At 40.3% G+C, this 16,904-nt stretch overlaps 1 protein-coding gene across 4 annotated transcripts in view; it reads right to left on the bottom strand.

Moving 5' to 3' along the window:
- Positions 1 to 16,904, bottom strand: part of HOOK1 (hook microtubule tethering protein 1) — a 72,584-nt gene that overhangs the window by 41,232 nt on the left and 14,448 nt on the right. For all 4 annotated transcript variants that reach the window (XM_070405231.1, XM_070405230.1, XM_070405232.1 and 1 more), the window contains exons 5-9: positions 16,053 to 16,185; positions 10,565 to 10,632; positions 9,231 to 9,293; positions 7,828 to 7,911; positions 3,304 to 3,470 (exon numbers count right to left, since the gene is read on the bottom strand). In XM_070405231.1, coding sequence (XP_070261332.1) covers positions 3,304 to 3,470; positions 7,828 to 7,911; positions 9,231 to 9,293; positions 10,565 to 10,632; positions 16,053 to 16,185 — 515 coding nt within the window. The remainder of the gene's footprint in view (positions 1 to 3,303; positions 3,471 to 7,827; positions 7,912 to 9,230; positions 9,294 to 10,564; positions 10,633 to 16,052; positions 16,186 to 16,904) is intronic.

The raw sequence follows: 16,904 nt of genomic DNA, 5'->3' as shown, positions 1-16,904 counted from the left end.
AATCCCAAAAAATGCAGCAAAGGAAGAAAAAACAAAAGAATAGATATGAAAAATAAAAATGGCATATTGACAAACAGACCTAAATACAACCATATCAAAAATTACATGGAAGCAAAGGGACTAAATGCATCAATCCTAACTACAAGAGACATATGAAACATAAAGACACAATTAAATGTAAAAAGATAAAAAAAATATCATGCAAACAGTAAGAGAAAGCTGGGGTGATTATGTTACTAGAAACAATAAATTTTAAGACAAAAGGTATTACCAAAGGTAAAGAAATATTTCATAATTATAAAAGGCTTACTTTAGCAGAAGGTATATAAAAGTATATATACCTAACAACAGTTTTAACGTACATGAAGCAAAACTGACAAAATCAAAAGTAGAAATCCACAAATCCATAATCATTGTTGAAAATTTTAAACACCAGTCTCCTAATAAATGATAGAACTAAACAAAAATATCAGTAATAATATAGAAGAGATCTGGATAACACTATTAACTAGCTTGATTTAACTGACATTTATAAAACATATGTCAAAAACTACAGAACACACATTATTTGCAAGTACACATGGAATACTGACCACACTAAAACATATGATGAGCAATAAAAAAGGATCAGAAATACCAGAAGGTTGAAATCTCATGGAATATGTTCTCTATTGACAAAGAAATTAAATTAAAAACCAGTCACAATAAGAAACCTAGGCCCAGCCGGCATGGCTCAGTGGTTGAGTGTTGACCTATAAACCAGGAGATCACGGTTCGATTCCTGGTCAATGCATATTCCTGAGTTGCGGCGTACTGGGAGCAGCCAATGGATGATTCTCTCTCATCATTGATGTTTCTCTCCCTCTCTCTCTTTCCCTTCCTCTCTGAAATCAATAAAAATATAAAAAATAAATAAAGGAAAATGGATAAACAAAGTGTGATATAATGTGGAATAATTCCATATCTACACTAATAAAAGACAAAGATGCTAATTGACCGTACCTTTGCTATGCCCTAAGCCACACCCACCAGCCAATCAAAGCGACTATATGCAAATTAACCCAACCAAGATGGCAGCTGGCAGCCACGGAGCTAGAGCAAGCAGGAGGCTTGGTTGCCCAGGCGATGGAAGAAGCCAAGCTTCCCGCCTGCCACCTGCCCTGAGCTGGCTGTGGCCTCCGCTCATGGCAACAAAGTTTCAATTATAGAAGACATATAAATCCCAGATATCTACTTCCAGCCAGCCTCCACTAGGAGTTTGGGTGGCTGGGGGTTGTGGCCAGCCTGCAAACAGCCATCAGCTCCTAACCCAGGCTGGCCACACCCTCATGGGGTGAGGGTCCCCACTGGGGGGCTTAGCCAGCCTGAAAACAGCCCTCAGCCCTTCACCCAGACTGGCCAGGCACCCCAGCAGGACCCCCCACCCTGAAGAGGCTGTGATCAGCCTGCAAACAGCCATCAGCCCCTCACCCAGGCTGGCCAGGCACCCCAGCGGGGACCCCCACCCTGAAGGGGCTGTGACCAGCCTGCAAACAGCCATCAGCCACTCACCCAGGCTGGTCACACCCTCATGGGGTGAGGGTCCCCACTGGGGGGCTTGGCCAGCCTGAAAACTGCCATCAGCCACTCACCCAGACTGGCCAGGCAACTCAGAAGGACACCCCCCCACCCTGAAGGGGGTGTGGCCAGCCTTAAAACGGCCCTCAGCCCCTCACCCAGGCTGGCCAGGCACCCCAGTGGGGACCCCCATACTGAAGGTGCTGTGGCCAGCCTGCAAACAGCCAACAGCCCCTCACCCAGGCTGGCCAGGCACCCCAGGGGGAACTCCTACCCTGAAGGGGCTGTGGCCACCTTGCAAACAGCCATCAGCTCCTCACCCAGGCTGGCCAGGCACCCCAGGGGGGACCCCCACACTGAAAGGGCTGTGGCCAGCCTGCAAAAAGCCATCAGCTCCTCACCCAGGCTGGCCAGGCACTCCTATATAATAAAAGGGTAATATGCAAATTGACCCTAACAGCAAAACGATTGGGAATAACTGGTCACTATGACACACACTGACCACCAGGGGGCAGATGCTCAATGCAGGAGCTGCCCCCTGGTGGTCAGTGCACTCCCACAGGGGGAGCTCTGCTCAGCAACAAGCCAGACTGACGGCTGCCAGTATAGCGGCGGTGGTGGGAGCCTCTCCCGCCTCCTCAGCAGTGCTAAGGATGTCCGACTGCAGCTTAGGCCTGCTCTCCACTAGCAAGTGGATAGCCCCCGAGGGCTCCTGGGCTGCCAGAGGGATGTCTGACTGCCAACTTAGGCCCAACCCCCAGGGAGCGGGCCTAAGCCAGCAGGTGGTCATCCCCCGAGGGGTCCCAGACTGCAAGAGGGCACAGGCCAGGCTGAGGGACCCCCCCCCCCCCCCCAAGTGCACAAATTTTTGTGCACTGGGCCTCTAGTAATAGAATACTACTCAGCAATAAAATGAATTATTGATACATTCGACATGAATCTCACAAACATGCTAATAAACAAAAGAAATCAGTCACCAAAGAGTTCACACTGCATGATTCAATTTAGAAATCCATGGTGAAAAATAATCAGAAGAAAAAGTAAATAGCTCTGGGAGGTAGGTCTGACTGGGAAGAAGCATAAGGAAACTCTCCGCAGTGACAGAAATAATTTACCTAATGATAGAAGTCTGAGTTACACAAATGTCGGCATTTGTTAAAACATGTCAAATTGTACTTAGTATTTACTCATTTCACAATATGTAAATATTAGCTTGTAAAAAGAACTGTAAACATACCGAAGTCTATTATTAGCTTGCATTAGCAATTCTTAAATTATTTTCTGTGTATTTTGGGGTTGAGTAAACATACTGAGGAAAATGTAAGGCAGGTTTCTGGCTGTTGAAGTAGGAAGTTACCATATCAAAATGGAGATTAGAATGAACCCTGAAGTCATTGGACTAAAATAAAAGAGGTCAATATAAACTGATTTCCCCAGTTATTATCAAGTTCCCTGTACTAAATAAGAAATGACCCATTCTCACTAGGCTTCAGCAATCACTCCTAGTGGACTTGCCTGTGATCTTCATTTGGCACTTATCACATGTTATTTTGAGTGGTTTATATATGTATCCCTCTTGCCTTACTGGATTATCAACCCTGTGAGGTCAGCAATTACTTACATCAGTTGGTATTTCAGTAGCTTAATCAGTGTCCTAAACATGCTTTATAATATAATTAGTTGTTATGATTTTTTAGCTATCAGCTTAATAAAACTCTATAAAATGATTTCAACTAAAAATGCTACCTGAAGTTTTCTTCCTGTAATTGCTCTAGTTGTAACTGTGCATGAAAAAACTTTTTTGCAACCATTGTATTTGGATCATCAAAAGATCCATCCAACTGGTCAAGTTTTTCATTCATCATCGCATTCTCAGAAACCAGTGAATTCTTTTCATCTTGAAGTGCAGTCACCTACAAAAAGACAAATACACAAATATAAGCATCAATAGTAAAAACCTTGAAGTCCAGAGTTTTAGGTTCTAATTCTGACAAACCCATTAAATTAGCTTGAGCAAGATCATTCCCAGGATCCTTCCAACTCTAGAATTCTAGGTCTAAGAGGTTCCAAACATAAGAAATCAGATTAATTAGATTAACATACAGAAAACAGAGTACACACACACACACACACACACACACATACACACACACACTCTAGAGGCCCAGTGCACAAAATTCGTGAACTTGGGGAAGGGGGTTCCCTCGGCCCAGATTGCAAGAGGGTTCAGGCCAAGCCGAGGGACCCCACCAGTGCATGAATAGGGCCGGGGAGGGACGCAGGAGGTTGGCCAGCCAGGGAGGGATTGTGGGAGGGCTGCAGGGCATGTCCGGCCCATCTCTCTCAGTCCCTATCGGCTGTACCCCAGCAGCAAGCTAATCTATCGGTCAGAGCATCTGTCCCTGGTGGTCAGTGCACAGCATAGCGAGTGGTTGACCAGCCTTAGCATATCTACGCTAATAAAAGACAAAGATGCTAATTGACCATACCTTTGCTATGCCCACCAGACAATCAGAAGAGTATGCAAATTAACCCAACAAAGATGGCAGTTAATTTGCATACACAGGCACCCAGCAAAGACTGAATACACTGTAGAAGGAAGCCAAGCACTGCAGAAGGGAGCCAAGCGGTGGAGAAGGAAACAGATCGGAGGTTGCAGAGATGGGAGTGGAGCTGAGGCAGGGGACATGGGGGGGGAGCGAAGTGGCAGAGAAGAGAGGGAGCCAGGAGGTGGAGAGGGGAGGAAGCCAGGTGGCAGAGATGGGAGGAATCGAGGTGGCGGAGATTCCCTTCTCCACTGCTTCGCTCTGGCCTTAGATAGCCCTATTCTTGCAGGAATAGGCCTGAGGAAGCCCTATTCTTGCAGGAATCTTCCTGCAACAGGCCTCTAGTCATTAGCATATTACACTTTGATTGGTTGAACAGATGACCAGATAACCAAACACTTAGCATATTAGACTTTTAATATAGGACCAGTGGCCCGGTGAATGAAATTCATGCACTGGGGGGAGGGGGGGGTGTCCCTCAGCCCAGTCTGCACCCTCTCGAATCTGGGACATCCCTCTCACAATCCAGGACCGCTGGCTCCTAACTGCTAACCTGCCTGCCTGATCGCCCCTAACCACTCTGCCTGCCAGCCTGATCACCCCTAACTGCCCACCCCTACCGGACTGATTGCCCCCAACTACCCCCCGCCGGCTTGCTTCCCCCAACTGCCCCCACCACCGGCCTGCTCGCCCCAACTGCCCCCTCCCGCCGGCCTGATCACCCCAAACTGCCCCCCCGCCAGCCTGCTCACCCCCAACTGCCACCCCCCCGCCAGCCAGCTAGCCCCCAAGTGCTCCCCCACTGGCCTGCTTGCCCCCAACTTCCCCCCTGCTGGCCAGCTTGCCCCCAACTGCCCCCCCTGCTCGCCCCCAACTGCCACCCCCACCGGCGAGCTTGCCCCCAACTGCTCCCCTGCCGGCTTGCTCACCCACACCTGCCCCCCCACCACCCCTGCCAGCCTGCTCATCCCCAACTGCCCTGCCCGCCAGCCTGATCGCCCCCAACTGCTTTCCCCGCTGGCCTGCTCACCCCCAACTGCCCACTCCTGCCGGCCTGCTGGCCCCCAACTCCCCTCCCCTGCCAGCCTGATCACCTCTAACCACCTCTGCCTTGGCCGCACCACCATGGCTTTGTCTGGAAGGTCTCCCGGAAGGTATCCCAGTCTAATTAGCATATTACCCTTTTATTAGTATAGATAACGAAAATATTTCCAAAATGTTATGCTTGCCTTGGTTCCATAAAGAAAATGTTTGTAAGTCTCTAAACCAGTGGTTCTCAACCTTCTGGCCCTTTAAATACAGTTCCTCATGTTGTGACCCAACCATAAAATTATTTTCATTGCTACTTCATAACTGTAATTTTGCTACTGTTATGAATTGTAATGTAAATATCTGATATGCATGATGGTCTTAGGCAACCCTTGTGAAAGGGTCGTTTGACCGCCAAAGGGGTCACGACCCACAGGTTGAGAACCGCTGCTCTAAACTGTGATATATCAATTAACTTTGAAAAATTAATTTGTTCCCATTTTAGTTATAAATTTATTTGTAGGATGCTATTACCTAGTAAGCCAAAATACATAGATGTATGCACAAAGTTATCATTTTAGTTTCATAACAGAAAATGATCAGTTGCACATCAAGTCTTCAGGGGACAAATACATTATTTAGTTCATGAATCAATAACAACAATATGAATTAAATTTATACGTACATTGAGACTGTTCTCTTATTTAAAACTAGAGGCCCGGCGCATGAAATTGTGCGCGAATAGGGTCCCTAGGCCTAGCCTGAGATCAGGGCCATCTTCCACCAGTTCGCCAGTCCCCCGTCCCACCACCACCACCCACTCCAGTTCCCCATTCGCCATCCAGCGATCTGAGCTTGCGGGCCAGGGGTAGGACCAAGAGGTGGTCAGTACACCTCAAAGTGATTGGTCGAGCAGTCATTCTGGTCCTTACACCGTTATGGTTGCTGGGCTTTTATTATATAGGATGGTTAAAAGCACGTAACTTTAAAATCACATCAGTATTAGTACCAGACGTTTTCCTACTTTACTTACAATTTATGTAATGAGCATGATTTGCTCTCTTGTTCTATTTGTTTTCATTTTAAAACATCTTTAAAATTTTATAGCAAGGCTGTGACTTTTTATAAAGCCCTAAGTTTACATATGATTTTATTGAGATTATTAAAACAAAAACCAAAAAACAAAAAACTGGAGCTGCCCTGGCCAGGTGGCTCAATTGGTTGAAGCATCGTCCCACACACCAAAAAATTTCAGGTTCAATTCCCAGTCAGATAACTAGGTTGTAGGTTCAATCCCTGCCCAGTCCAGGCACATATGGGAGGCAACAGATTGAAATTTCTCTCTCACATCAAGGTTTCTCTCTCTCCCCCCTTCCTCTCTCTAAAAATAAATAAAAACATACCCTTGAATGAGGATTAAACACACACACACACACACACACACACACACACACACACATACACACACAAAAAAACTTGACCTATCATGACTTCTGACATACTGTACAAGTTTGGTATTTTTATTTTCAAAAGGTATAATTAACTTAACCCACTTATGTGAATGAGACTATATATTGACACATTGAGCTAATAACAGGAAATTAAAATTCTTAATTTTACCTTAAATACACTATAGGAAAGTTACAAACATTGTCCTCCTAATGAGAAACACAAAAAAATCTGGAAAACTGTCCCCAGGCAGCTATAGAAGGAAACAATTATCCCTCCTGTCATAAAAGCAGTTTAGTGACTATTACCTGTCATGTATAATCCTAAGTGACTGATATATAAAAAAGAATAAGAATTTGTGCCCTTAAGATCCTTACAATAGAAACATACACAAAAATTAAATTTACATATAGGATATTATGACAGTACACTTAACCTTTTGTATAGTTTTAAGACTTATTGCATAACTTCTACATTTGCATCTTCACATAATAGCAATAACAATATATGTATGCAAATATACAGTGCTATGTGCCAGGCCTTATTCTTAGTGCTTTATGTATATTAACTCACTCAATACTCATAATCACTCTGGGAGATATATATTATCACATCATTTCTTGACAGATGTGATAAAAATTAAGATGAAGTATAGAAATTAAGTGACTTGCCTGAGAGGATATAACCAGTTAATAACATGGCCAGATTCTGGATATAGATGGCCTGGTTTGAAAATCTCTCTCTTTAACCATTAATTACTGTTTCTTACATCAAGTTTATTCTGCTAACATGCATTTACAGATAAACACAAGAATTATATATGCATGTGTTCATATCCACATACATGTTAGCAAAACAAAACTGGCACTCGGTTATTGGGGGGGGGGGGGGGTCAAGCACTTCTAAGCATTTCTATCCTCACCTCACTTAATATACAAACACTATGAAATAGATACTTTAATTTCCCCTTTTTACAAAAGATAAAACTAAGACCACATCTAAATATTAGTTAAAATTCTATACTTAGAATGATCTTTTCAAAGTAGTTAAGCCAGCAATTTTCAATTATAGAGAAAAATAATTATGAAAATCATGCTGGAATATTCAAACCTTTAATACAGTCTTTTAATGGTCCCTTTATGAAATGAAACCCAACCTCCAATACACTTTGCCAATTACCTAATTAAAATTAAACCCTGGTACACTTAAAACAGGAACTTTCTTAGATCGAGTTTCTTTTCCACACCTGCATATCCAGTTCTTGGCATCTCTGCCTCAGTTCTTCTTTTTCTGAGAGTGCTTCCTGAAGTTCTTCCAGGGCCCTTTTAAGCTGAAATATAAAACGTCCTAATTGTTAGTAAGTCATGTTTTGATACAAACTGAAAAATATACTTTCATCACAACACATATATACACTGATATTGGAAAAGGTTTTTAAATTTTACCTATTAACAAATAAGTCTTAATTTTTGTTTTTACGTGATATTTACATAATATCATTAACATTTAAGGATAAGGTCCCACAGAAATAAAATTTTATGTAAATCCTTGTGAAATATTTAAGCAAAAGAGTATTAGTGGATGCACTGCTTAATTTCATCACAGAAAAAAATTAGAACGCAAGCTTAAATTAAAATCTTTCTAGAAAAAATATTTTAATTTGAAATACTTCTTCAGATGAGTGGTGAATTCATGAAAAACAAATGTCTAAAAATGTAATAAGAAAAGTTCCTGATGCATTTGCCTCTCCTCTTACCCTTTCTTTTACAACCAGACTGGGTTATATCCAGGCGGAGAGGGCATTTTCCCCCATTAAGAAAGTCATATAATAGAGCCAGGGGAAGAAGACTCGAGTACAGGGTCTTTGAGCTGTTTCTTCAATATTAAGAGAAAGTAAAGCAACTGTGACAAAAATTATATTACCTTAGTAGATAAATGTGAACTTAGCAGAATTTTTTAAATTGTCTACTACTTTCTAACTATATAAAATGGGTCACATCCTATATAATAAAACCCTAATATGCAAATCGACCAAAAGGCAGAAAGATCGGCCAACCAGTCGCTATGATGTGCACTGACCACCAGGGGGCAGACGCTCAACACAAGAGCAACCCCCTGGTGGTCAGTGCACTCCCACAGGGAGAGGGCCACTCAGCCAGAAGCCAGGCTCACCGCTGGCGAGTGCAGTGGCGGCAGGAGTCTCTCCCGCCACCGCAGTAGCACTAAGGAACAGCGAGCTGGTGGGCGGTAAGGAGTGAGGGGTCCCAGACTGTGAGAGGAATCCCGGACTGCGAGAGGAATGTCCAACTGCTGGCTTAGGCCTGATCCCTGGGCACAGGCCGGGCTGAGGGATGCCCCACCCTCACCCCCAGTGCACAAATTTCATGCACCAGGCCTCTAGTATGCATTATAAGTGTCATAAGGAGATTCGATACCTCTCAGCTCTTCAAATGATCATAAAAATCTCTGCAGACCAGCACTACTTGTATTCATGAAGGAATGCATAATATTCAATTGAGATCTCATAAACTATCTAAACCTCATGGAGGAAAATAATCTTGCATATGTTCTCTGTAAGCTTTATGATAGTAACTGGTAAAGTACTATATCATTGCTTTCAACACCTTCCTCACAAACTGAAATACTCACCTGTTGTTCTAATTCTCCAACAGCGTCATTTGTAGGAGAGCTCAATATTTCTTTACTCATCAACTAGGAAATTAAAATAGTAAATTAAGTACAATAAAGTGATGTTTCTACAGTAAAAATGTTTACTTGAAAGGACAGTGGAACACTTTATAATTTTTCCTTATCTTAATTTGACAATCCTTAGAATATTATTCAAATAAAAATTTTACAGAGGTTTAAGTTAAATAATACAATATTCAAGGCATTATACAAGTGAGGATATTATAAGTAAAGTATGCTTAAAATAAGTACACATATTGAAAACATGTGCACTAAAGAATTATAATCCAAGTTCTAAAAGATGAATAAAAATGAACATAATAAAAATGATTCTTCCATAATAAATATTAACTTTTAAAATACAGCCTTTAAATGAGTGATACAGAATTGTGCACCTGAAACCTGTATAACTGTGTTAACCAGTGACACCCCAGTAAATTCAATCAAAGGGAAAAAAGAAAAAAACAAGAAAAAATGAGTGATATGGCAAAATTACTAATTTAAAGAGATTTTAAACGGAGTTATATGAAAAAATTTCTGTAAAATAGTTATTTTTGCATATAAAAGGCAGACTTATTTATGTATAGTGATACCTTGAATTCAAACCAAAAATGCATATTCAGAGTACACAGACTTCTAAAGTCCTATATAATGCCCCTTCCAAACTATGGTTGTCCTCAGTAATCCTTCACTCTACTTTCCCTCAGGTTTCCCCTGCTCTGTATCTCTGCCTTTTTAGTCTGATTTTAAGAATAAACATGCATCACATGATTTCTGAATCTTTATGGTTCAACTTTGATAACTAGTCTGGCTTGAACCCAGGCTACCTGGCTCCAAAACCTATTAAGTATCACCATGTTTTCTCATAGTTCTAACATTCTGAAAATGTAAATGTTACACACACATACACATACATACATACACACACATAAATACAAATACACACAACACACTTTAAAATTTCAGGAGATATTGCTGTAACTGGCAGAAAAAAGGAGAAGAAATAAAAATTCCTACCTAGAGAGAGGTTATTTATCCTGCTTATTTAAAGTTATTTAAAGGATCTTGACAATATCAATTTATCTTTTAAGTGCAGAAAAACTAATACTGGGCTTGATGTCCTTTTAAGATATTTTTTTGGGGGGACAGGGAAGACACAATAGCTAAAAGCAAGTAAACATGCTGCAAAGAGCAAATTTATACAAACAGAAAAATATACATCCATAAAATTTATGTGAAACGTTATAACATTTGGTTTAAGATTTTCTTACATATGTGAATATGACGTAACTTACCTCTTGAATAGCAGTCATGACCACATGTTGAACAGACTCTTCCAGTGTCATTATGTTTTGAATATGTTCTATGATTTAAAAAAGAAATCAGATTTTTTCTGAAAAAGAATCTACTCTTTACCCAGTGCTTTAGCCATTCAATTAATAGCATAAAAATGCATTTACCACATATAATTGTCTATGCAAGTACATTATTTTTCCACAAGAAATATGTCAATTAAAAACAAGCAGAGAATTGAAAATATTCATATAAATATTTTTAAATGGTTTATCTACTTATTTTTTAATCATTATATAAGCATATGTTTTTATTGATTTTTAGGGAGAAGGAGAGAGAGAGAGAAATCGATTAGTTGCCTCCCGAATGCGCCATGACCAGGAATCAAACCCACAACATTTTGGTGTACAGGATGACAGTCCAACCAACTGAGCCACCCAGCCAAGGCTAAATGGTTTATTTTAAAGAAGAAAACTTCTAACTTTCTTATAAGGAACAGAAAGAGAAGAGATTGCAATTAATCTTAAAACAATTATGACAATTTCTTCCCTCTTGTTAAAATATTCAGTATTATAGAATAAATTCACATGTATTAAATGAACTCCTAAAATTTTAAGCCCAGAAAGTTTAATTTGATCGCCTATTTAGTTCATTTCAGGAAGGCTTTCAAAGAAATAAATTATATAGCTTCCTGTAAAAGCCCATCCAACATTTACCAAGTCTCATCTTAAGGTGATACTGATATAAGCACATATGCAATAAGTTAAGCTGATCCTATCCCAATGAGAAAGGAGGAATGATGAGACAATGTCTTTCATGTATTTGCAGATTTAAATCCATTTCAACTATATGTTTTCTAGCTAAGACAATTTTCTAACAACTTTAAAGACTTCTTATTTTCTAATAGTTTTATTATTTTAATAACTCCTCTGGAAACTTCTAAGAAGTTCTTTAAGTCTTTCTTTTATTTGTGAAGCCAACAACTAGACAGATTCTGATTCTGATATGTACCTGACAACTAAGTGCTATATGAGTGTGGGAGGGGGAAGAATTAACTAGAGAACGCACAAGAAGTAGAATGGTTTCCTTTAACTGAATTTTTGGGATAATAGAGTACTTCCAGTTTGCTAAAGTAGTCAAAAAAATGATCATTTTCCTCACCAAAATATACAGGGTACTGTTTACCAAACTAGTTCATTCATTCATGATTAGAATGTTGCAATACCTTGGATGGAATCATTTTGAAAATAAAGTTTGCAAAGCATGAAGGTGTGGAAGCTGCATTATATTCTGGATGTGTTTTATTTTTACATTTTAATTAAGTTACTTAAAGAATTTTTTTTCATTTATGTGCTTACTCCTAAAAATTGCAAACCCAGACACATTCCTCCAAAAATAAATTCAAGTAGATAGTCCTGATTTTTTTAAAAATATATATTTTATTGATTTTTTACAGAGAGGAAGGGAGAGGGATAGAGAGTTAGAAACATCTATGAGAGAGAAACATCGATCAGCTGCCTCCTGCACACCCCCTACTGGGGATGTGCCTGCAACCAAGGTACATGCCCTTGACCGGAATCGAACCTGGGACCCCTCAGTCCCTAGGCCGACGCTCTATCCAGTGAGCCAAACCAGCTAGGGCTAGTCCTGATTTTTTAATAATGAAAATTAAGCTATCTCCTTATATTTACTACTTTCTAAGCTTTTATTTATTTATCTAAGAATTGAATTTCCTTTTAAAAATATAAGGACAAAATTGCTAAGTAATGCTTAGAATTATGAAAATACCACATATTACATTAAAATTTGTAGGAAGCAACAAAATTATAATGTAAGGGGAAACTCTAGCTTAACATGCCAATCATAGCTTCAAACAGAACTGATTTATTCAAGTGAAAGAAACAAGATAGAAGAACGAATATTTACCAGTACAAATAGAACAGAATCAAAGCCAAAGTTGTTTCTTTAATAAAAGAGTATTAAAACTGACAAACATGCTAAAATTAAGCAAAAACAATGTGTGAACCCTGAGAAAGAAGATACCTACTAAGAAGGGCTCTTGGTGGCTAACTGGGCTCAAATTTTAAAAAACCAGAGCCCAGCTCGTCTAGCGTAGCTCAGTGTTTCAGCATAGACCTGTGAACCTGGAGGTCACGGTTTGATTCCTGGTCAGGGCACATTGCCCGGGTTCCAGGCTCAATCACCAGTAGGGGGGCATGCAATAAGAGGCAGCTGATCGATGATTCTCATCATTGATGTTTCTATCTTTCTCTCTCTCTATCTCCCTTTCTTCCTCTCTATAATCAATTAAGAATAAATAAAACAGATTATCAGCCATTTCTATACAGGAACCTCACATGCAAACTGCACTTCAGGGAGAACCTGCACTTAACTGCTTGCCTGCACTGTGTTTCTTCCATATGAGCCAACTTATAAAGGAGTTCCTGAGGCTTTCTCCATCCAATCAGAGATGTGAAGTTCCAACCAACTAGAGTGGCTCTATTCTAATCAATCAAACAGTGCCTTTTGGACCAAACTGTGAGGATTTAGATTCCTCATTTGCATGAGGACTGAACAATCAGGGAGCAGGGGTGGGCACTCCTTCCCATATAAGCCAGCTCCCCTCTAGCTCTGAGAGAACACTTTCCCTTTCCACCAAAAACTGAAGACTGTGTCTCCCTGGCTGAGCTGAATGGGCCAGAGAAGAACAGACCAAAAGACCAAAGCACAGCAGAGCAGACCAGCTCAACCCAAGGCAGACCATGGAGGAGCAGAGCAGAGGTGTCTAGCTGGAGAGGAGCCTGACCCCAAGTCTGCCTCACAGCCCTGCTGTTTTCATAGTTGTGCTGTATCACAGTTGAGCTGTTTTGCACTGTATATAGTTTCCTTCTTCACAGCACCCAAATTGAGGGTTCCTATTGGCATTAAATTGGTGCCAATGCCCACTATTTGACAGATGTTATATACACCCAGTAATTGAAATAGAAACAAAGGATTAAAGAAAAAATTCAAAAGATCACAACAGAAAAATGCTAAAAATGAGCTTTGATTTGTCCATTTTTAAACACTTACTGAAGTTTTAACTTTACATTCCTTACATTCCAATAGGTAGACCTTTGACATTATGTTAGAAATAAAAGCCTCTAGGGAAGTGATGTGCCCTAAACAAAATAGCTAGGTAATGATTTCCAGATACTCAATCCCTTTTTATTGATACAGGCAGTCCTCGGGTTACATCGTCCGACGTACTTTGTTTCGTGGTTACGTCGCCATCTCCCATTTATTTATCAAAAAAAAAAAGTTCTGTCATTTTGACATATGTACATATGTGCTTTATGTTTTTTATTATTTATTTACCACAAGTAAAGGTCAGGAACTGTTATCTTTTAATTTTTTTTTACTGTTTCACTTCGTTACTACTGTGTATGTGCTCCAGCTGAGTGATGTAGGTGCTTATGTAGGTGGGTTCCAACTTATGGCGAAAATCATGTTTCATCGTGTCATAGTAATGGATCTCCAACATAACCTGAGGACCTACTATAACTAGAGGCCTGGGGCACAAGATTCGTGCACTCAGGGGAGTCCCTCAGCCCGGCCTGTACCTTCTCGCAGTGCAGGAGCCCTCAGGGGATGTCCAACTAATGGTTTAGGCCCACTCCAGACATAGTTAGTGCTGTCACAGAAGCAGGAGAGGCTCCCACCACCACCGCTGCACTCACCAGCCCTGAGCCTGGCTTCTGGCTGAGCGGCGCTCTCCCTGTGGTAGTGCACTGACCACCTGGGGGGCAGCTCCTGCATTGAGTGTTTGCCCCCTGGTGGTCAGTGTGCATCACAGCAACAGGTCATTCTGCCATTTGGTCAATTTGCATATTAGCCTTTTATTATATAGGATTAATGTCAGGTTTTTTTTTATTTTTCTCCTCCCTGAATTTGTTTTATTGAACTTATCCTATCTCATATGCTCTCTTCTTTCATTAGATAACATGGTATGTGTTTTCTAAGGTCCTGGCTTAAAATACTTTACAAACTTAGCCCACCTGATATGGCTCAGTGGTTGAGCATTAACCCATGAATCAGGAGGTCACCAGTTGGGTTCCCAGTCAGGGTACATGCCGGGGGTTGTGAGCTCAATCCCCAGTAGGGGGTGTGCAGGAGGCAGCTGATCGATGTTTCTCTCTCATCGATGTTTCTATCTATTCCTCTATAAAAATCAATAAAAACATATTTTAAAAATATTCTACAACTTAATTATCCAACATTTTGTTTTAAAGGTAATGTACTAAAGCCAAGTTTGGCCAACTCATGCAAAAAACACCAGCATCAAAAATCTTACCACTTAGATCAATGCAAGCCCTTCAGCCAAGTAGATCCTGGTTTGTTCAGTTCATCATTTTATTCATTATATTCAACCAAAATGCTTTTCTTCTACTCAGTAGAACATGGATCACTGTGTTTGTTTTTATCAATATAATACACCAATGCCATTTATATTATTAGACTAGTTATTAGGAGGATTCACTGGACAGGCATTCTTCTGAAGAGCAGAATATCATCTAAAGAAGCCTGAATTATAATTTAACACCTGCATACTTATTTATAAAACAAGAGGCCTGGTGCACAAAATTCATGCATGGGGGCAGGGGGTCCCTCAGCCCAGCCTGCACCCTCTCCAATCCGACTGCTAGGCATCCCTCTCACAATCCAGGACTGCTGGCTTCTAACCGCTTACCTGCCTGCCTGACTGATTGCCCCTAACCACTCTGCCTGCCTGTCTGATCGCCCCTAACCACTCTGCATGCCTGCCTGATCACCCCTAACCGCCTCTGCCTGATCGACCCTAACTGCCTCTGCCTGCCTGATGCCCCAAACTGTTCCCCTGCCGGCCTGATGGCATCCAAACTGCTCCCCTGCCAGCCTGATCACTCCCTAACTGCTCCCCTGCTGGTCTGATCACCCCCTAACTGCTCCCCTGTCAGCCTGATCGCCTCCCACTGCTCCCCTGCTGGCCTGATCGCCCCTAACCATCTCTGCCTCAGCCTCCACCACCGCAGCTTTGTCCACAAGGTCGTCCAAAATGACGTCTGGAAGGTCATTTGGCTGTCCGGTCTAATTAGTATATTACACTTTTATTAGTACAGATTCTAAATCAACCTAAGGTTCGATATCTTACAAGTGAAAGAGATACTGTATCAAATGAATAAGTACAATATTTACTGATTATCCACTAAGTCTTAAGCAATGAACATATTAAACTAATTAAATTAAAATACATTACATATAGCCACTGAATATGAATCTCAGAATCCAGGTATAATTATGATACTCAAGATTGGTAACTTTTTAGTGGCAGAGCTGTGCTAGAATTCCTATCTTCTGGCTTACATCTCAGGGTGCTGTCAACCAGTAACGGGACATTTTAGTGCTATTTTCTATAGAAATGGAGGTTGTTTATAGAAAGTACATATTCTCAAATGACAGAAATTCACTTACCTTGCTTCTTTTCACAGTTGACCGCACAACCTAAAATAAGCTGCAGTAACCTCCCAAGCTCCACAGAATCTGAACTTTCAGTTATTCGGTTTAAATCAGGAATAAGTTCTTCAGAAATCTGTTGCCCCAAAAACTGTGGTATTGAAACAATAAATTAAATCATTCATTTATGTAGGCTACAAAAAGTTACTACATTTAATTATTACTAGAAAAATTATAAATAGGTTCCTAAAATGACTCAGATAAATTAACAAATGATACACCCAAAATACTGACTAAAGCCAGTTAGTAAAGTTCAAGCCACCTTCCAAAATTTTAAGTAACAAACCAAAAGCAACTAAAATGCTTTTATACAAAATATCCTTTCATCTCACTATAAAAAAGGGATTGTTTAAGAAGCCCCTGGCCTGATCTATCTTGACAATACTTAGGCCTTTTCATTAAAAAAAAAAAAAAAGATTTATGTTATGACAAAGAATATTCATGATATTTTGATATATAATCAGTTAAGAGAATCACATAATAAACCATCACACATAAATAACAAATCTAATGAGTTAATCTTTCCTGACCTGATCTTTCTTTTTCAGCTAATTAAGAGCTTTTGTGGCATTAGAAAAAGCTTCAAAATGAGTTTTAGGCATAAATAAATTGAAAAATTTCAGTCTTAAAATTATTTGGGAGAAATAACAAGCTAAACTGGGACAACTTTAAAAAATAGAAACATAATTTTGTAATGGCAATTGCTGCCATTTCCAAACATTAAGCAATAAACCTTGTTATATCAAATAATCTTAGCAGTGAACTTATGATGCTAAGTAAGAAAAAAATACTTAAATAATGTACTAGCTA

Source organism: Myotis yumanensis, unplaced genomic scaffold (assembly GCF_028538775.1).
Source record: "Myotis yumanensis isolate MYYU_CA2020_CCGP unplaced genomic scaffold, mMyoYum1.0.hap1 SCAF_2, whole genome shotgun sequence".
Classification (NCBI taxonomy): Eukaryota; Metazoa; Chordata; class Mammalia; order Chiroptera; family Vespertilionidae; genus Myotis; species Myotis yumanensis.
This window is presented reverse-complemented; position numbering and strand designations above follow the sequence as displayed.